This window comes from Rhopilema esculentum, chromosome 7 (genome assembly GCF_057945365.1).
Source record: "Rhopilema esculentum isolate cy_ngs chromosome 7, ASM5794536v1, whole genome shotgun sequence".
Classification (NCBI taxonomy): Eukaryota; Metazoa; Cnidaria; class Scyphozoa; order Rhizostomeae; family Rhizostomatidae; genus Rhopilema; species Rhopilema esculentum.
The window spans coordinates 11,028,949-11,051,373 of record NC_142821.1 but is presented as its reverse complement, the minus strand read 5'-3'; the positions used below and the strand labels follow the sequence as shown (position 1 = coordinate 11,051,373).

General features: G+C 37.2%; 2 protein-coding genes and 1 long non-coding RNA gene across 3 annotated transcripts; 2 read left to right on the top strand and 1 right to left on the bottom strand.

The window, feature by feature from the left end:
* Nucleotides 1-88: 88 nt before the first annotated feature.
* LOC135683629 (tektin-4) lies at nt 89-2,029 on the top strand. Its single transcript, XM_065198941.2, has one exon. It carries the CDS (start codon nt 259-261, stop codon nt 1,684-1,686), a length of 1,428 nt encoding a protein of 475 aa, XP_065055013.1. The 5' UTR covers nt 89-258; the 3' UTR covers nt 1,687-2,029.
* Nucleotides 2,030-6,217: 4,188 nt separating this feature from the next.
* LOC148959982 (uncharacterized) lies at nt 6,218-9,042 on the bottom strand. Its single transcript, XR_016143886.1, has 3 exons — nt 8,453-9,042; nt 7,216-7,270; nt 6,218-6,503 (listed from the first exon to the last, which is right to left on the bottom strand). It is a non-coding gene; the product is annotated as an uncharacterized LOC148959982 (long non-coding RNA).
* A 3,533-nt stretch (nt 9,043-12,575) lies between these two features.
* On the top strand, nt 12,576-21,699 carry LOC135683622 (ficolin-2). Its single transcript, XM_065198930.2, has 2 exons — nt 12,576-14,420; nt 18,023-21,699. Exons 1-2 carry the CDS (start codon nt 14,120-14,122, stop codon nt 18,664-18,666), a joined length of 945 nt encoding a protein of 314 aa, XP_065055002.2. The 5' UTR covers nt 12,576-14,119; the 3' UTR covers nt 18,667-21,699.
* Nucleotides 21,700-22,425: the final 726 nt, after the last annotated feature.

The window sequence follows — 22,425 nt, the reverse complement described above, 5'->3', positions numbered from 1 at the left end:
ATAACTAGTTGCCAAGACAAAGATTTGTTTACGAAAACTACATGTTAGACATAAATTAGACGCTACACTGCATCGAGCTCAGATCGTCACTGACCACTGATGAGTGAGGACACAAGACCGAAGCGCGTCTATTGAGCTTTGCTTGGATACCAAGTTGTTGATACTTAGGCCAGTCGTTGCTAGGCAATTTAGCGACACGTTATTACAGAAAAAGGTGTTTCGGAAGTGATAGTTCAGACAGAAGAAACTTAAATCAAGATGCAGACTGAATATATTCAAGTAAGCTCGAAGCTTACCCCTCAAGATTGGCATGCTGCTAATTATGCACATAATTACAGCTCGAAGAAGGAATTAGAGCAGGCAAAGATGCTTCGTGATGCGACGATGGATTTGGTTGGGAAAGCCTGCGAAAGAGCCAGACAAAACCAGACAGATGTTACAAAGAAGATTGACAAGCGACTGCATAAGGTCACCAACTGGAAATCAGAAGTTGACAAAGAAGCGCAAGCTGTCGCCGCTGAAATGAAGGCGTTGTCTTATCATATTAATCTTCTAGAAAACGCGTTGAACGCCACTAACAATCCTCTGGAGATCCCAAAGAAGTCTCTTTCCGTCAGAAGAAAACGTACGGGCAACGATCTTGTCCGAGATGACGTTGAAATACAGCTGTATACTGAGATTGAGCTAATTAGCAGTGTCCAAGAAGCGTTGCGGAGAACTCTCGAGCAAGCCATGGACCAGTATCGGGATCTTGAGTCGTGCTTGAAGCGTCTTCACAAGGACAGCACTGACAAAGGCCATGCAGCCAGACAAGACGATTCAGCTTATCTCACGAACAACTCATCTTCACTGTTGGGCTACTACCGCCATGCAGTCGAGTATGACCCTAGCGCAAGCAGTCCACCAGAATGGGAGGCCTATTCAACAAACAACATCACCAGGGCTCGCAACTCGAGATCACTTTCAGAGAACCTGCGAAGAAAGATCCAAGATCTCCTGGCAAAGTCAATGCAACAGCTTAATATACAGTTCAACTCAGTGCAGCAATCATTAGCAAAGCGTATCAACGAGACGACTGCAGCCAAACGAGATCTGGAGAATCAAATACGTAAGGTCATGGGTGAAATCGAAGCCATGAAAGACAACATTGAAATGCTTGAAAAGAACCTGGCCGATCTTCAGACACATCTCAAAGTTAACAACACCCGGCTGGAGCATCGTACTTATCGACCTAATATTGAGCTATGTCGTGACAAGCCCAAGCATGGCCTTGTATCTGAATACCATGCTTTGAATGGTGACATCAATGCAACTAAACGCCGCATTCAAGACTCACGCAATGCTTTGGAGAGGCTGAACAACAGGAAATGGGAACTTGAGCAGGAGCACAATGTCAAAACATTCAGTTTGTACATCGACAAAGACCAGGTTGGCAGGCTGAGGAAGCAGTTGGACTGGCGTCCATTTTTGCAAAGGTCGTCAAGTGCCACCATGTCAAATGGCCTTCCAGGAATCCGAGACACGTTCTGTGCAGTGAATCATCCAACGTCGATGCGAAGCATCACTACACCCAACAAACTAAGGCTCTCGACGCCTTCTTTTTCCGGTGGCCTTTATTCCGGTGATATAATGAACGGTTCATTAAAGCATAGTTTGGACAGTAAAATGCTTTCACTGCAGCTATAAACATCGTCAATTACTTATCAGTATTGACATAAGTTATTACCAGCAAACACAACATTTTGATGCACTTTTAAAACTAGTTTATAAGATATACTTATTATTTGCATGGCATTGTATCTAATGATATAGTATTATCCTTTATTATTTGAAAAGCCATATATTTCAGTATCTGTATTCTTAAAAAAATCTCTATATGTTTCAGAAAGCACCTATTGAAATACAAGACAAAAATATTCAATCAGAAATTAAAGTCTTCTATAAAGAAGCATGACCAGTTGTAGCAGTATCATAATATAATTGTATTACGTCGTACGCTTAATTTATTTTGATGAATTCGTTATCCACACAGCTGGTTTCTTCGTTATGTTCTCCTTTGACGTCCAGAAATTATGTTGCTAGGATACTTGGAAATTCAGTCATGTTGGTATGGTCGATATGACGAAATGAACAACATAAACATAACCTAGCCTTAAGTTTGCAGCCAGTACCGAAAAAAAATTCTGATCAGGGCTGAATGATTTTAGCTACAATTAGCCTTGTTTGTTTGTTTGCTGCCGTAATGGAATACCAGTGGTTATAAATACACAAGTGTAGACATCAAATACATCAATGGCTTGGATGAGGTGAAAAAGTCGACATAAACAGAATCAACTTATTTATCGAAGCGAAAACCACAGTTCAAGAAATTTCTCATGCAACATCTTGACACTGTAATTTATAGTTAACTGGTGATCGCATTAAGCATTAAACTCGGAATTGCAGCTTTAAACAACCTTTTCGATACTTCGAAGCCTACTGCCCATATATGATAGAATATTATCTCTGTCAAAATGTAGCCTCCTTATGGATATCTTCCGTTGTTATGGTAACGATTGATATCAACATCATTGGATCTATACCATTCGATAATTTGAATCAATCATGTTGCTAGTGTCTGTATAGTTTTGATTCGTTGTCTTCATTGTGGTTAACAACGTTAAGTGTGAATAACTTTTGATGCAAAAGGTCTCTATTCAGCCTCGCTGGTTTTTTGCCTTAGTGTTTGGTTTGTGATGAAGCAACAATGATTTACTCCGTCTCGAAAAACGGTTATGGAAAACTTTACTTGAATGATACGCTTTGATGTTTTGGTTTCAACAATACAGTTATACATGTGTTATGATGTGTTATGAATCATGGTTACGAGGTAAAGGAATTTCGCTGCATGCTTTTACATTGTTTCTTTGTTGAGGAGAAGAACTATGGCAAGGCAAAGCAATCATGTTGGTAGCGCTCGGGGTCAAATAGGGAACGGGGTCAAATAGGGAAATCAGGGTCATATAGGGAAATCGTTAATAACTCCAAAAATAGGACTGATATCTCAAAACAAACCTCAGAATCGGATTTGGCATGCTTCAAACTACCTTCTAGATGCTTTTTTAATTCAACTACGGTAATTTTTAGCAGTATAAATCGCAATGTTTTGCTTCTACGTTAGCTTGAGGCTTGGCTCCTCCGTAGCTACGGGAGCAAATAGACAAAACTCGTTAAAAAAGCACCGTTTTAATTCAAAATGAATAGCAAAAGGTAGTAATCGCAAAAAAAAATACACACCCTCTTCATATCAATCCAAATTTCAAACATTCTGCACCAAGGTTACAAGATTTCTCATAATAAATCAGCTGAGTGATCGACGCGCTCGGGGTCAAATAGGGAAATCGCTGTTTGGGGTCAAATAGGGAAATCTTCACAAACAGCAAGGAAAAAACACGAATCAGGGAACTAACCTCATTTCAGCACGTAAAATCATCCAATCTATTGTTAACACCATTAAGCATGTTAGAAATCAAGGTATATCACTTGATAAATTCATATCAAGTCAATGCATCACATAAATTCAGGCCCATGTTTACAGAGACATCTCCTTCGAGATTTCACCTTTCTGCGGCAACCCTTGTCGCCATGGGTAGAAAGTAAATCGGTCATTTTGATATGATTAAGGACGCATAATTATTAATAAAGCATGGGCCCGGTCTATGCTTGGGCCCGGGAGCCCTAAAATTATTAGTGCGGTACTGCTTATGAGCTTGCGCAGTAAGTGTTATTGAGCAGTGGCAAGCTTGAAATGTATTTGGCGAGGGGGTTTGATCATCGTTGACAAAAAATGCTGTCTTGAAGCAGATCTCTACTTCAGTTTGTTTTTTCGCGCGCGCGCTGTGATGTGGTCGACCGTGCCTATGCGTATTTCGAAACAGCTGTTGTCGCCTTGGTAGTAGCCAATCAAATCAGGGGACTAAACAACGCGAGGGCGAGCGGATAGAAGCGCTGAAATCAGGGGCGTCGCCAAAGGGGGTACATAGGGGTGCGGTACCCCCCCCAACAATTTGTCTGTTGGCACATTAAGTATTAGAGTATGCATATTTCTTGATTTCGCCCCTGCCTGAAATGAACAATGGCCTTTAGTATCCTAAACAATTATAACAATTTTTTTGCGGTACAGAATTTGAAAATGGCTTTGAAAAAAGCAAACATTTGCTGTCAATCCTCGGATTGTTCACAGCACTAGGAGAGCCCTTCCATCCATTCAAAAGAATTGCGTTCCTACCAACCAAAAAAGTTCCGTCATTTATGAATTTACGTGCCAGTGTGATTCTGGTTACGTAGGACGCACAACCCAAAGATTGGGGGATAGGATGAAACAGCATGTTTCTTTCAACATATAAAAAAAAACTGCCCCTCAAAGAGAACAGCCTCCTCGATCTTGTAGGTCTAGAAACACTGTTAAAACAAGTTATTCTGCCATCGGTCAACATCTTTTAGACAACCCAGATTGTGCAAAACTCTATAATGGCGACATGTTTCCGATAATTGGCAGAGCCCGGTCGTCCTTCCATCTAGCAGTTTTGGAGTCGATCTACATAAAAACGAAAAAGCCGCCATTGTGTAGACAGAAGGAGTTCGTTTTCTCTCTTGGACTCCATTGGTAATTTTTCTTTAGGCTCGCGGCACTGATTGGTCAACCATACTGGTCTTGTGCGTGCGTTTTTCTGATTGGCCTATCTCGATCCACAACTGGGTATATATTTTTCCATCGTGTTCTTTCGGAACCTTATTCTGACGTTTTATGCTCTGAGGAATGTCAGACGAAAAAGCTTTTAGTATGTCATAAAATGTTTGCTTTTTTCAAAGCCATTTTAAACAATTATACGAAGAGGAAAAAATAGGTACAAAAGCATCTCTGAAGAAAGGCAAAATTTGAAAAAAGAATACAAATAAATTACTTACTAATAGTATTTTCCTCGGTATAAATGTTGGTTGGTGACTAGCATCATTATCCGACGCTTATAAACAAGAAGTGTCGGAAAATTGTACTTTAGTATGCAAGGTTTCTGCCTTTCTGTGCTTTATAACTAAATCCAGGGGCGGCGCCAAGAAGTTAAAAGTGGTGGGGGAGGGGGGGGGGGGGGGGGCTCCAGTTGATACCATTGTCTTACTAACAAACCAACTTTTGAAAAGCGCACTAAAATGCTTCACGATATGTCATGCCCATGTTTATGGGGCACTCGTTACGATACATTGGAACTGCGGGCGAAAGGTTGTCTGAGGCATATCTGAAAGAAGCAGTCCCTGCGAGCAAAGCGAGCAGAAACATATTCCCGCAAAAAACAAAGAAAAAATAGTTAACATTAATTTGAAAATTTTCTCATTTTTATTTCTTTAAAAAATTTCAAGATTTTGTATGATACAATTTCCTACTGGTGTAAGTATGCATTATCGCATTTGTACGCTAAACCTAGATTTTACGCTTTCATTTTAACTTACGAATAACTCATTAAATTACAAAACCAGGAAATATTTTTCTGCTTAAAAAATCTGCTAACATTTGTTCAACATTTAGCAAAGATTTTATTTTTGCGGTTTGTTAATTCAACTTAAGTGCAGAGAAGCCCAACGCTTGTCTGGCAACGTTCTTATTGGGAGTAGTTTGATTCTAAGCAATATGAAGAGGGCAGGTCCAAAGAATACAAATACATAATCTTCTGAAATAAAGGATTTCAATATCGGTAAGCAGGAAATAATAAGATTTTGAATTTAATTTTGCGAATTGTGATAGTTATAAAAAGACAACTTCATGTTCTGTTACTTCTAGAATGTATTTTCCTATATCAAGTTCAATATGATATCAAGTATTGAGGATGCACAATCCATTAATAATGAAAAGCGTTAGGTTCTGTCACACTCTTTTATAAGAAAATTACCAAGGGTGATGCAAGGAAGGGTAGATTGTTTCGAAATTTAATCGAGGGTAAAATTTCACAAAAAGTTGGAAATTTGCATATAAATTTTACCGCGTAAAAATTTTCAAGATTGGGCTTGTTAACTAATATGCATGAAAGCAGAAAAATACTTATTATTTAAAGGCCTTTCTAGTAAATGACGTCTTTTGCCATAAAACGATTAGTGACGTAATCATCTCAATTATCTGGCCCAGGCCCCATGTCATCTGTTTGTGGATCTCAATCAACAGAAGAGAATTCAAAAGAGAAGAAGAACATTTTGAAACGAAACATGATATAAAACACCTAAACAATTGCTCATGTGAAAAACATTTAGTTTTGTTGCCAGGTTAGTCACAATTCGTCGAAGAGTTCACAAGCGAAATAAGCAAAGTGTTCATCCTCACTTCCCAACAGGGTAATTAAAATACGGCATACAGAGCTTGCTACATTTGTACCAACAGCAAATGTATCCGTTCGGACACATTGATGGATTGCAATGACGTGTTGGCTCTGTGCAGTTGGCTTTAAGCGTTTCTTCCACTGCAAACGGGCAGATAATATCTGTGAAGATAAAAGTAGCATAGGTGGATGTTTTTTAGGATTTTTTAGGAAGTTCTTGAGCATGACGAAGCATTGCAGAGAAATTGACGAGCCATGGCTTCTAAATGGTATCTTTGCAAAATGTATAAATCGTTGCAAGTTAGCAAAGTCGAAAATGAAAACATAAACTCTAATTTAATAGGTAAAGGCGAATGGGATAGCGACAAAACGATGAAATGGAATTTGAGAAGTAGAAAGAAATGGGGGGGGGGGGAGGGGAGACATGCCATTATGGGTGACATAACGAAGAAAACAAATGAAATTGGAAGAAAGAAGCACAATTTTTTTATTTACTCTTATGTAAACACATAAAACAGGTTTTGTAATCTAATGTGCTTCCAAATGCAGAGTTTTTATAAAGTGGTCCTAGAAGCTATTCTTAGTATGTAGTTGCTTGAAAATCGACTTTGAGAGAAAAACATTGAAAGCACTAGAGCAACATTTTATCCAACAAATTAGAGCCTAGGCCGGCATTATCTAGTTCTTATAGTTCTTACTAAAAGAGACTGTATTGGGTATCAAAACATATAACTGATGAAAAAAGCATGAATCCCACTGCATCGCATCTGCATTCTTGATAGTGTCCAAGGAAGGCATAAATCATGGGTGCGATTTTGTGGTTTTTGATACCATTGTTTACAAGCAGTTGCTTTGTATAAGATAAGATTCCTACCTGGATGTCTCGATCCCCCGGTCGGCATTGAGTCTGCTTCTCCTTCCTGAGAAATCTGAAAAGCAGAAGATTCAGGGAATCAACATCACTTTATGCCCGTCTACCCGCCCTTCAAGACAACAAAATCTTTATACAACTTTAAGAATGCAATATCCAGGGGCACACATTAGGGGGTACGGAGTGGTCCAACCCCCCCCTCCACCAATTTTTGTGATGTGCGCCCCTGGCAATATCGAAAAGCCTTTGTGATTCAATACCTATTGGAACTGTTATATTTTGAGGAAATATTCAGAAAGAGCATTGTCGAATGCCAGTTACTTTTTCGGTCGAAGAATGTTTGTGAAAATTGTTGGATCTACTGTTTCAGTATCTCAGTAAATGTGAAGCAACCCAATATTTTAGTCTGGGTTAACGTAAAATAGTTTGGGCTTGTGAAGCTCTGTATGCGAAGTATTGGTATATAAGATTTAATTCATTCTAAAAAAATATCACACAACATTGGATTATCGTCCTCGTTTTGCTTTGTTCTTTACTATTACCTTCAGGTGAAAGATTTGGGTGTACATGTTTTGGGTCTGACTTGAGTACCCCGCAAATTTAACAAGTCTTAGAGTTCCCAATAGAAAAGGGTAGCAGAATTCACATAAAAATACTTATTTGCCTTTTTCAAACAAGGTTTCATAGGAGTGGTGAACATTCTAATATCATATGGAAGATCTCTCTCTCTAACCAAAAGCAAAGCAATTGTCTGTTACAAAACGCACTATACTCATTAATCTAAAGAATTGACAAAGTGCATTTATATCTTTGTTGAGGTGTATACTGAGCAAAACTGACAGAATCTTGTTCATCCCTAAGTCTTTTAAAATTATGAAAAATATAACGACGATCAATGGAAAAATTTGTTTGCACTGAAAATGTGAAGGGGGTGACAACACTCCATAAAGATGAGTCACTGATATGGTGTTTAGCTATACCCAAGAGTGTGCCTTTTCAAAATTTGCGATTATCAAAAGTAGTAAAAATATCATCGCGTCATTAACACGAAAAAGAAGAATCACCTTTATGGAACCTAGGATCAAAAATAAAAGACTACAACCGATTTCACAACTAATCATTAACTATATATTGTCACCAACATGATTGATTTTTCATGAAGCTGATGTAATTTCTATGTAATCTTTCTTTGCATGTATATCTAAATTAATTCAAACGCGTTATTGAAAGATAAACATACCATCAAGATGACAGCAACCATTACTGCAGCCAAGAATTTCATTTTTGCGCTTTGAGTACCTTCAGCTGTGATTGAGTTGAACTTCTACTTGTGTTCCTTGCTTGTTACTGTTCCTGGCACTGGAAAAGGTTCTCTTTTATGCTTAAAACGGAGATACGCGCAAGTCGTTCATTTGAATTATTGCAATAAAACGAGTACTCTTTTGACAGAAAAACTCCCATTTTGACGTCCTGTTGATGCAAGCGTTTGGCAAGGGGAGGAAATAATTTTCTTGTTACTTGGGAACTTCATTAACTTGCCAGCAATAATTTTGAGATATATAAATTACTATGTTGTTGATAGCAAAATTCAAATGTTAATAGATCCTTTTTGTTGCCAATGCCGACAATGTATCCATGGTGACGTAGTGACGTAAAACGTTTTGAAGAATCTTGAACGTGTGAGTTTGTCTAGAATGTCGTCTCGCTTAAGATTGTTAGCATTGTTCTTTAGCAGTTGTTTGGAATGAATTGATAGAAGCTATCTATCCTGGCTACTCTCTTTTGAGAAATTAGTCTCAACATTGAGACCGTAGTAAATATGCCAAGCTTCGAAGACCATCTAAAGGTTTTTCACCAAAATCTACACACAGTCGCTAATTAACAAGCAAGAGCGTTCACTGCAATGCTTAAATACCATATGGTTCTTTTTCAAATGTGCTTAAAAATCAATCAAATAAGTCGATATATTTTCTTAATGGACACAGAAACTATTAGAAATGAGTATTATTATTGTGTATTGGCTTAAACAATAATTGTCGCTTCACGACGTCAGCCAACAAGCTAATCACAACGGGTTCAAGATGAAGTCTGAAGAACGATTCACAAGGTTATATTGTCTTAATGTCAGTTATAAAAGCTTTTTAATATGAGTTATGAAACTGAACCTTACGGAACAACTATACTTTATCATTTAGAAATCAATATTTTATTTTCTTGTAAAGCTTTCCGGAGGGATTTGGTTCCAGCTATTAGCACATGTGTTAGATATGAAATAAAGGCTTTGAATGAATGATGAGACACATAATTTTTTCATGCGCGTTTTTTTCCTAAATACACGTTTTGAAATAGATATATGTTAGAATGATCTTCTGGGATATAACATCTGTTGCAAATCAAGGGTTTGAAATTCAAAGAAAAAGCTCAGACTATTTACCCAAAGGATTATTTCGTCTCATTTGTTTGACGCCTCAGGTATTTAGTAGACGGGAGAGTGGTTTTGAGAGCTTCGAGATAAAACTGCTTCAAGCGAAAAGGGGGCATGGGGCAGGAGGCACATCAGGGTGAGGGTGTGCAAGATTTCCTATAATCAGAAAATTGGTGTCTTATCAGAAAGTGTTTGAAAAAAGTGCAAATGGTTTATTATCCAATGACATATATCAATGAGGCGAGACCAACAGCTTCATTCAAATATGCTTTTAACAAGAGAAATTGTCTGCCATCCCAAAAGGCGTGTTCTTTCCCCTGTTTCATAATGCCAACAATGGCTGCAAATACTTTGTACGCCTTGTTACACCATACACGTGGTAGTGGTAACTATCTTTGCAGCTTGAAACCGAGGCCGGGCAATTGTCTTGGAGACTGGGGATAGTCTGCAAGCAAAGGCACCATATCAGTTATTTAAAACCATCGTTATCGACATTCATGTTATGTTGTTAAAAAGGGCCTAATCATATTCATATATATTCTACGTTCTACTCCCTGGCTTAGTGCTCTACAACTAATAAAGTATTGTTGCGTCATAATATGTTAATTTATTCAAAACATTACAGTACACAACTACCTTATCAGTTCAATTTAGGACTATGGTGGTTTTTCTAATATAGTAATACATTTAGAAACAGCAACCTGACATCTAAAAGAGGACTGTAAACAAGTAATTCTTGTCTAAGAATTCAATCAAGGGGTTCAGCATTTTGCATTATCGCAATATCGAATTTTATCAACTCTAATTAGTAAGATTAGTGTAATCACACAGGAATATGGACAGGGTTCAAGTGCTCCTGTCTAAAATATAGCACGTAGGGCCATGTTTACAGCGGAGTCTACCCACCATCTTCTTAAGAATAACAGATAATGTCAAGTTTGCTGATTTTAGAATCATATCGGTTTTCTTTAATCGTAATAGACTTACACAAGGAAGAGGTTTGAGTACAAAAGACCGTGTCTAAGTATAGTATAAGGGACCCATTTTTTAAACGAGTCGTTTCAAGATTGTGTTCACCGAATATGATAATGGCGAATTTGTCAATTTAGAACTTCATCTCGTCACGCCTTATTAGCAAAACTACAACAAAAGTACACGAGGAGAGGACTGGTCCGCCCCACCTTTAAAAATAGCTTTTGTGTGGCGATTTTGGTGGCCGGTTTTTCTACCATTGTTTCCAGCTTATCAAATTGAGCCGAAAGAGTTGCATTTAGAATTTTATCGTCATTTGCTTGTGACTTGAGAGATAATAATCATAGAAATAATATTTTTTACTGTTAATTGTGAACACTGATATACATTAACGTGGAGAAATTTAAGAGATTGCATTATGGAAGTTATTGACTGCAAGCGTTACAGGCGCATTGATTATCGAAGTACCAATGTTTTATAAAAGCTTTGAATTGATTTGCATTTTTGGATGATTTTGTTTCATTTGGAAGAGAATTCCAAATCTTTGGACCCAAAAAGCGAATATTTTATACCATAACTTGTAGTTTCAACCTTTGGAACAGAGAGAGTGTCAATTCTTCGAAGATTATAGCTATTGGGTTTTGGGAGAAAGTAGTTTTCATAAAGGCTGGATTCAAGTTGTGCAAAGTTTTGAAAACTTCTAGTGCTAGCAGGCGAATGGAGTGAATATGAATTGTAGTAGATTTAGTCTTGAATAGAAGTTTAGAATTCGATGAAGTGTAGTCTGAAAGGGCTAATCGTAGGGGCCCTCTCGTTTACTCTCTCGACCTACTTTTTGCTTGCATTAATGCAGAATAACCAGATGAGGGGCAGTAATTGAAGTGACGAAGAATAAATGAATTCACAATTTCCATTATTTTTTGCTACCCATGAACCGGGCTAGTCTTTTGATTTAGCTGTATGGTAGCTTTTTCCATACTTTATCAATATGCGAGTTAAATTTTAGTTTTTCATCGATTTGAATTCCAAGTAGAGTTACTTCGCTATTTACATTTATTTTGAAGCAATCATTTATGCGAAATTCTGTAATGTGATTGTCGTTATTACCAACAATTAATGGCGGAAGTTTAGATGGATTGGCTGTCATATTATTTGAATTAAACCAGTCATTGCATTTATTGGTGTTATGCTGTAGCTACTAATCTATGGAGTTCATCAACATTTATAGCCGAAATGGAGATCTTATTATCATCTGCAAAATTATATAGGGAGCAGTGGCGATTTAAGTCTTAAAAATCTGGGGGAGGGGGCTAACCGGGGGCCAAACTTTCAGTTGTAGGAGCCAGCGCTAGCTATTACTTTGGAAACTAGTAGAATGTTAAGCAGTGGCTTGGTGGCTCAAAATTAGCTAGCTACAATGCACCGATTCTTAGCTCCCCATAGATAAGTATGTCCTTGCTACAGCTCTATCAAGGCTGTTATCATTATGCCAAATAGTTTTATTAGTGGTGTAAGGAGCAGCTGTGTCCCCTAGGAAAAATAACAAAGAAAAATTGTTGCTGGGGGCCTCTAAAGGTTCGGGACCGTTTGTTATTTGACTAAAAGTAACTTTGTTCTGTTACTCCACTGAGTTTTATCTGTTTAACAATAATGCATCATGATCATGGTTCTCAACAGAAGAACTAAACTTCTAAAAAATAAAAGTCTAATAGCTTTGTGAGGTTGATTGGAAACATTTTTCCATAGTAGTTACGTCTTATATCCAACCTCCATGAGATCAAGCAAATCATTCTGTTACACAGAATTTCAAGTCATACAATTTCGATGAGTAATAGTAGATTGCCAAGGTATACTGGGATGGTATTGGGCTGACCCTGCGCACCCCACCGCAAGAAGGTAGATCTTCGTGATAATATATGGCAAATATAGAATTTAAATGATTGTCAAGAATGTTTTTCGGTAACTACAGAACTCTTGGTAACACTTGGTTTTTACTTGGTAACTTATTAGAAAGGAGCCAAAATTTCATAAATGTCCACCTCGGTTACAAACCAAAACGCTTATCGGGGCCCCTTATTTGTTAAATAAATGCAATAAAGATATCATTGAGGAAAATAGAAAGAGCAACCCTAACAAAGTCAAAAAACGATTGAACAGATTCAAAAGGAAACATTTAATTTTTAATAGAAACTTTTTAAAAAAACTAGGGGGCAAAACAAGGGGCGAAGAAAATTCCTGGGGGGGCCGTGGCTTCTCTTGCCCCCCCCCCCCGTAGAACCGCCACTGATAGGGAGCCCTCTTTGTTGAAGAGAAATATGTCATTTATAAAGAGGTTGATGAGCTTTGATTAAGTGGCCTCCATGAACTAAAGTATCCACTGACTTTCACCATTTGTTTTCTGTTAGTGAGATAACTTTGTAAAAGTTTGAGTGAATTAATACTGACTCCATAAGAAGCTAGTTTTGCAAGTTGTAGATTTATGGGGAGGCTGTCAAAGGCTTTGGATAAATCCACAAGTACAGCTGCAGTGTGTTTCTTAGCTTCTAGGCTAGTTTTCCACTCCTCTATTAATCTTATTAAAGCATGTTGGGATGAAAAATGTTTTCTGTAGACACATTAAAAGTCAGAGAAATTCATATTGAGAAATTGAGACAGTTGGAGCTACAAAGATTTTTCAAAGACTTTTGAGAAAGATGTTAAAATACTAATTGGTCGATAATTCTCTTCGTTGAATGAATGTTTCTTTTTGTTTACAGTAGAAACAACTGCCATTTTCATCAAGCTAAGAAATGCTCCTTATAGGATGCATTTGTTTAAAATATTTGCGCCCTGCAATGATGTTAACAGAGAGCTTTAAGAATTTAGCACTTATCATGTCATGGCCACAGGTTTTTTTGTTCAAGTTCAAGAGATACAACACTTAACGGGACTTGGGCCAAGTACCATTGTCTAAATGTAGGTTTTTGGGGCATCTTTCAATTGGCGTCTGCATCACTTGGCTTTTGCCCTAGCCTACCAGATTGTCAGGATGTTGTACCAACTGTCAGGGCGTCATAAACATTTTCTGATATTTACGAAGACGAAATCAGGGATACTGTCATGGATAGGGAACTTTTTACGCCTTGCTTCTCCAATCAAAAAGCAAGGTGGGCCCTTTACCCCAAAGCCCCTCTCTGGCGTACCCTAGCAATCTAGCTTAAACAATTTTAAAAATTTGTTAACGTTCCCAGACAGTAAATGTTTTGTTTCGTGTTTCGAAGTATGCTGTAATTTTCGCTTAGAATTTGCTAAAGCCGTTAAGTAATAGCTCTTTGGCCACAACTCGGTAGCCACAGCTTCCTAGCCCCAGCCCTCTGGCCACGAAGCAGTTCATAAACAGATGTCATAAATGGTAGTAAATATAACGGCTGTTGTTGAAGATCCTTTTACAAAAACAAATGCAATCTGAGTTTGCTAAGATTATACATAGATAATCATAGGACACAATCAGTTTTTGAGAACCGGCTCAGAATGATGGACATGGGGATCTTAACTTTCATTAGATTGACACTTTCATTCCAATTATTGTATTTAAGCTTTGTAAGAGCAGAGATGAAAACTTCAGGCAATCATTTCAGAAAACTGGACAATGTTGCTGAAGATGCAAAGGCGCAAGAAGATGAGATTCACATTCTCGACCATTTGCAATGCTCGCAAGAAAACGCTTGTCGATTCATAGCAAAATCAAAAGAAGATTCTAATAAATTCAGAAGATTCTACACTCAACCTGACGCAAATTTTCAGGAAATTTGGCAAAAGGATACTTTTAAAGGTTAGTATAGCGTACAAATATTTCATGCAAAGTTAATTTTCCTTTTCCTTTCAATGCTTAAGTTCAACATAAAAAAGAAGAAATACCAGATTGTGAAATATAGCAGGTAATTATATGTTACGTTTCAAACTTTATTCATTTCTCTCTCAAATATCTATGGCTATTTCATGTTGCAACAAAACTTTTTACAAAATCCGTCGTACATTTACTTGACATTACAAAGCTTTATCGATTTAATTTCTGTTTTGCTATGTGTTGCTTCGGCTAAATTCTGATTCTTAGTTTTAGATCAATTTTAGCTTATTCAATTCTAGGACCACATTTTGAACTTTTTGCCTGATCGTAGCTGTAAAAATATTTGGAAGTAGATAGCTGGTGAATGAACGCAGGATGTATGAAATTAGGTTATGAGTTTCCATCAAAAGTGGTCCCAATGTATATTTAAAACTATTGTCTTACTTGCATTTTGGTTAATTTCCAAAATAAGTTGACAGTTCCTTTAGATTAGAACATGTAGAGCCCCCCTCCCAAGAGCCCCCCCACCCCAATGACCTCCCTCAATCGATGGGAATTTTTCAATGAATTCAAGGCGTCGAGCCCTGTTTCCATCTCTACGATGCAAAGAACAACGACCCGACAGGTTTGCAAGACACTTAAAAGTTGGCCAATGGCAGTTCTTGTTATATGAGTTTAAATTTTACCATATAGGTATTCATATTTTGTGAAGAACTAGTGGCAACTCTAGACCATCCTACCCCCAATCTTGGGTACCACCTTTCTCAAGGAGGTCATAGTAACACTCAACTTTTAATGACGTCACATATGCCTGTCTATAGCCAGACAACGAGTAATGGCCACATTCTCTACAGCTAATCAGTCTTATCGTTCTACACGTCTCTAGAATGATCTATGAATGCAGACTGCTGATTATTTGTTAAATGCTGCTCTTGTAAATATCCAGCCATTGCAGACAATTTTGGAAGCATCTTTGATGTTTCCATGGCAAAAAGTCGAAGATTGACAATCCTACACAATTTAAAATAAAGAAGTCAAGATTGTGTAGGATCTTTTCAAACAATTTCGTTTTACGTATAATTCCAAACATGTCCTCTAAAACAGTTTTTGGCTACATAACCCACCGTTTATTTCCTAACTCGCTTTCACTAAAAATAAATATAAACTTCAATTTTAAAAGCTTATCTAATGACATTTGTAAAGAAGAAGAAGAAATATTCACGAAGAGTTAACTGTCTTTTACAGTTTCGGAAATTGTGCTTTTAAGAGATATGGAAAGCTGTAAGCATTCTGAATTTTCGTAGTCAGAGTGGCCTATTTTCTACTTTTTCCAGTAGTGTGGTCACATCTAAAGGAAGGAACAAGATACTTCCTCGCAAGCATAGCCTCTCGGTGTCCTAAAGACTTTCTTTAGAAAATTGGTAGAAGCAAACAAATACCAGTAAAAGCTTGATTTGTCTTTAATATTACTTATGAATTAGGTTAATCTTCTTGGGCTATAACTTCATTAGGAAGCAAATTTGAAATCTAATCTACATCTCTGTTTTAAAAAGTTATTTAATAAAATTTAAAAATATTAGAGGGGGGGGGGGCTACAGCTTTCTGCCTGCCTTTCTTTTTACCTTTGGATTCAATACAAAAAAGTTTATGTTATCAAAACCAAAATCCAGTTTTCAAACAAACAAATTCCAGTGTTTTCCAAACGATTGATGCGAATTTTTTATATGTTAGACTTTATGGATAGCAAGTTGAGCTCAAACTCAAATATACATTAAAAAAATGGAAGATTCTGGAAGAAATGGAAATTCGAATCATTTTCATTAGTTCTCTTCATTTTATGATCATATGTACTTATTGCGGCTTCTTCCTAAAAGAGCAGCCGATCTAAAATGAATCTTTAATTATAAATTTTTCTAGTTAATAGCACGAGCCTGAAGAACAAGCCTGGAAATTACTAAACTTGGTTTAGCAACTGGAAAATGAAGATGAATATTTAGGTTTTTGGAATTTGAAGGCTGAGAATTAGAAGAAAATACTCGAAAGTTCCCTCTAAAACATTTTGAACGTGGCATCAATTCGTGACTTAAACAAATGATTTAAATTGTTTCTCCATTTTTGCAGTTACATTAATATTTAGCTTTTGCTGCTGAAGTTAGACTGAGACTGTGACATTTCTTGGATTTTGAAAATAATATGATGCTTGTTGAATTTAATAAAAACAAAGATTATAAGTTCGTTGTCAAAATCAGGCATTTAAAAAGATTTAACGTTAAAAATTTTTCAAAGTCATAAAACCAAAATTCATGCGCCTCTCAGCTTGTCAGAATCGATGATTTAATTTTTGCTTCCTGAAATTATCGTAATGCATACAATTACTTGTATACTTGACAAACGTCGTATTGTACAAGCTTCATCCAAAAATTGTTTGTTTTGGCTTTAGCTACTGAGAGTATAAACGCGGGTTTTAAGACACAATATTTGACTAAATCAGCAATTTTGTCTACAAAGAATTTCAATTCACTGACTCGTTTAAGTACACCGTGTAAGCCGGTTTGCCAACAGAAAAAAGTTGTTTGCATTTTATTTGCTAGAAAGAGTCTTTTCGCCAAATATCACAGCACCGTTTCGAGTTCGATTCAGTCGAAAAGAAAATTTTTAGCATCAATATATTCATTTCTCATCTATAAGTGAACTTTCAATTACCGCAATATTGTGTTGAATACAATAGGTTTCCAAAAGGTAGGTTTATAATCGAAAGGAAACAGCTTCTTTGTGTAAAAAAAGATTTCTTGAATTGCCTGAAAATGGCCTAAAGGAATGTGAACCAAAATGCACAAGTACATGGTAAACTTTATGCTATATCATTGTATTTTATGTCTTACACTTGCGATTTACTTAATGCCTGTTAAGATATTTTATGATATAATTCAACAAAGATTCATAGTAAGGCCCATTATAAAGGTGTTCGGGGCAGTTGCCCCACTTTAATACGCTCAAACCCAAAAATCGAATACTTTCGGCTTAAATGCGGGAAAACTGGTTATGAAAGCTATGGCTTGAAAATTTCCAGAAAAGCACAATATTTGCCACACAGCAAGAATATACTTTCAATTTTCAAAGGGCTCCATAATGGTGACTTTTATTTAGGTCTGTTTACGTGAAGTCCTACATTCGCAGACTTGAATCTGCTGTTTCTAAAAAAGCACATTGGACATTTTATACACATAGAAAATCATACCTTTTGATAATGAATTTACTTTCACTAAGATTTCACATTTTGTTCAACAAGTCAGTTTGCATTTACAATTTATAAGTTTTTCTCATATTTTCAAATAAAGAGCTTTTGTCATGGGTCTGTAATCTGCTCTTGACCCACAACTCCCCCCGCACACCCCCGCACACCCCCTGCACACCCCCACATATCCCCACGCACATCCCCCCGCACATTTCCCGCACATCCCCCTGCACATTTCCCGCACATCCCACGCAAACTTTCCGACTTGCACTGCAGCACCTGAATATTATCCCTAGCAAAAAGTCATTAACAACTCATTTCTGTCGTTCAAACATTTGTGATTTGTTTTTAGGTTTCAAAGATTGCACGCAAGCATTTGAAAGTGGAATTACAGGGGTGTCATTGATCGACATTCACTTGAAGAATGGATCGACCATCAAGGCAGTTTGTGACATGGAGACTGAAGTGGGTGGATGGACAGTATTTCAACGTAGGAAAGACAGCAGCTTTAGCTTTCAGAAGCATTGGAAGTATTACAAGCATGGCTTTGGGAGGCTCGAAGGCAGCTTCTGGTTGGGCCTAAATTCAGTATTTCAACTTACAGAAGGGAATAATATTACTCTACGGGTTGATCTTGAAGATGTAAATGGCAAAAAAGGGTTTGCTGTTTATAGAAACTTTCGTATTGCAGATGAGACGAATGGTTATAGAGTCCATCTTGAATACAGCAAGGGGAATATTGGTGACTCACTGGGTTCAAGTAACGGCGCAATGTTTACAACTGTCGACAGGGATAATGATGGTGTTCCAATATTCAATCTGGCTCAAGGAAGAGAAGGAGCTTGGTGGCATACGAAAAAATTTTCGTCAAATCTAAACAGCTTGATGAGCATAGGCATTTCTAGCGACGAGCTAGGTTACATCAGATGGGAATCATGGCCTAATTCAAACGGGTTGATATCATTCACTGAGATGAAGATCAGGCGAGAAAAATGAAGGTCGAAGCAGTGGCGGACACTTGGGGGAGGGCGAGGGGGCGACCGCCCCCAATACTTTAGAGGACAATGGTATTATGTTCTAAAACAATGAGAAATGTGACGTCATCTTATTAAGACAATAGGCTTGCCCCCCAATATTTGACCAAGTGTCCGCCCCTGGGTCGAAAGTGGTATTAAAGATCTGGTGGGAAACATGGAATTCAGAAGAAAATATAATGATTGAAAGGGTAAACCGTAACAAAATGAAGGGTGTAAATAGAGGTAGCATATCGAAAGAGAAATCAAAGTTTGACAAAGAAAAGTAAAAATCAGAAAATAAGTGAAGAAAACAAAACGTTATCCATAGATTTTAGTATAATTCTTGAAAATGACATTAAAATCATCACTGAAAAAAGAAATGCATACATCAGGAGATGGAGAATTATGCTTTAAAAATTATGATCTAAAAAGAGAAATGATAGCTGCAACAAAACGGGAGCATAAACTAAGAGCAATAACAATAAATCCGATCCGAGAACGTGATGTAAACATATAAACATACAAAGATAATGTAGATTAGCATTCGCTAAGTCGAATTGATTTTCAACTCCTATCTGACTTTTTTACCTTATTCAAGTCAAAAGTCATATTCCGGAGAGGTCGGACATTAATTTTGTCGGACCACCTCCTTACCCCCTTGGATCCGACTTTACAAGATTAAACTGCATTATAATTTTTGCCACTTCCTCAGTTGTACCATTGCATCGTTTTGTTCCGTTGTGCATTTTGTATAATACGAAAAGCTTTTTCTTGACTACCTGAACTGAAATAAACTTCACAAATGAGAAACACAGAAAGATTTCATGTATTTTGTTTTTTTAAAGATTTAATTAAAAACCAAATCTTTGAAAGTCTTCCTCCAAAAACTCCTTCTCTGAAAGCTTCTTCAAACAGACTGCTCCTTTGAAAATCTTCCTTCAAGGTAAGCAAGGTATGGTCTAGGTGTAGACGCTGACGTCATAGTGACGTAATGTTTTAATTGAAATGATTTTCTCAATTTTCAATCGACTTTGGTCATTCGTGTGGCTGCTATCTTTTCATTTCATGATGGTTGGGTATTTGATAGTCATGTTCCTTGACAGTTAATTTCCTATCCAAAATAGGGACGTTTCTCCCTCGAACCCTCTCAAATATAGCAGTTTATTTATGATGCTCGTTATCGATTATGTAATCCACTTGCTTTGTAGTTGCGTCAAAATTAGCAATGTTGTTGTAAAACTACTAAGTTTTACAGGGCAGATAAGGATCGTAAACCAGACTCCAGTTCGCAATAACGTTTTTTAAATCAAGATTCTTCAATAATGAATGTATAAATTAGTAGCAACCAACGATTACAACATAACGACTTCTTTCAACGACAACTTCGACTCGACTGGACTTGCACTCAAAGAACATACGCTTTTAACAACACGAGTGACGCACATAAAACCCTAATGACACAAATTAACGGCAAATGAACTAATAACAACTAAAATAGAGATGGCACGATGACAAACAAAATTACTGACGCAAACATCGAAAGACATTCTCATTAACAATAACGAACCACAAACACGATGCACGACAGACAAAACTAGTTGTATAACATTACTCCCCCCTTTGAAAGACAAGCCTCCTGACTTGATCTCTCGAAGGGGAAGAAACATAAAAGTATTATAAGGCAGCACGAAGAATCAAATCAAATAATTTTACTGAAATGAGTAAATCAAGTACCATCTAAGAAATAATGTCCCTGTCCAAGTTTATTCCGTCCATACGGTTCTCTATCCGAGGCTATAACAACATTATGTACACGTAAATGTCCTTCTCTTCTTTTAGTGTCAATCAAATTTTTTTCATATGTTGTGGCTAATAAACCCTCGTCAACTTCCATTGGTTTTGAAGAAAGCAGTCGCGTCACCATTGGTCGTGATAGTTTATGTGACTCCAATTCATTGACAATCTCCTCCAATTTCTTGATTCGAATTTGAAGATCTTGAAAATGTGGCTCATTTCTTTTGATGTTGCCAATAAAGGTAACCCGAGGTCGTTCTTCAGCTACCGAGGCAACAATCACAGGTTCATTTTGATCACACTTCTCCTGGGATGCTAAAGAAAATTTCCTGTCCCTACAATATTTGGCAACGTGACCAACGCGCAAACAACAATAGCAAATGGGCTGGCCATCTTCAGCACGATAGACATTAGTTCGATTCACGAAGAAATTTCTCCCATTCTCCTCTGCCAACCTCACCCTTTCGGCCATGTGAGATACAACGGTCTTTATAATATCCAACAGAACTTCTCTGAATTGTTCTGTTGAAATCATTTCCATTTTTTCTGCGAATTCGTCACGTCGTGGTCACCAATGTAAAACTACTAAGTTTTACAGGGCAGATAAGGATCGTAAACCAGACTCCAGTTCGCAATAACGTTTTTTAAATCAAGATTCTTCAATAATGAATGTATAAATTAGTAGCAACCAACGATTACAACATAACGACTTCTTTCAACGACAACTTCGACTCGACTGGACTTGCACTCAAAGAACATACGCTTTTAACAACACGAGTGACGCACATAAAACCCTAATGACACAAATTAACGGCAAATGAACTAATAACAACTAAAATAGAGATGGCACGATGACAAACAAAATTACTGACGCAAACATCGAAAGACATTCTCATTAACAATAACGAACCACAAACACGATGCACGACAGACAAAACTAGTTGTATAACATTGTCTCACATTAATCGGTTCCTCGGTTCTTTTTTGTAATCTTGGCAATAACAAAAGAGAATACGCTGTACAACTGTTCCTTGTGTTTTCATGCACAACAATAAACATGTGTAAGAAGGAAGAAACGCGGGATAGGCTGTCCGACGGATTCGGTAAATCTTGAAATGAGTAATAACATAATTGTATTTATGATGGCCTGTATGCCGAAGCGAAATATTAGTATATATTGAATTTAATTTATTTTAAAATCAAATTGCTTGATATTGTATTCTCGTCGTCGTTTTACTTTTTTCCTGACTATTACCGTCTACTCACTTCAAAACAACTAACCTCACTTTTCAAATCCAATTTCCATTCCTTGTTAATACTTTGACGAGTGCTTTCTCAGATTTATATTTTCTACTAACCTTTGGTCATTATCAGACATTTGTACTCTGAAGAGTGTCGGATAAAAAGTATTTCAGAATTCTATTTTTTCACTATCTAGTGCCATCTCTGTTTGTAGCTAGAGGGGTTGGATTCTACAATTTTCCATAAAGGCGATATCAGGCCTCACACATTGATCTTTTTATGGACTCAATACGTGCTAAAGCTGGTTCTGTTTATCTACTCATAACATTCTGAAGCTGGCTTTCTTGACAGACATGTACTTACACTAAGTTCACTCATTTCCACACATAAATTTTCTATTCATGGATATAGATTTTTGCTTTTATCTAGTGAATATCTTCATTTGATGCCACAGTCAAGGAATGACCAGGCTATTGCAGATTCAGAACATAGCCATCTACGTTTGATTCGTTATTGCAGTCGGAAGTAAATTCATAGTGGTGGGGGGATGTCCATTGTTTTGCTTCCCATATAAATTACAATTGGCAATTATTGGGGGGGGGGGCCTTCTTCCCCAAATACGAGGCTGTGTACTTTCATACTGGTCTGATTGAAGACCAGCATCGCCAGACTATCCCCAATTACTTATCGGTTGTATTGCAAC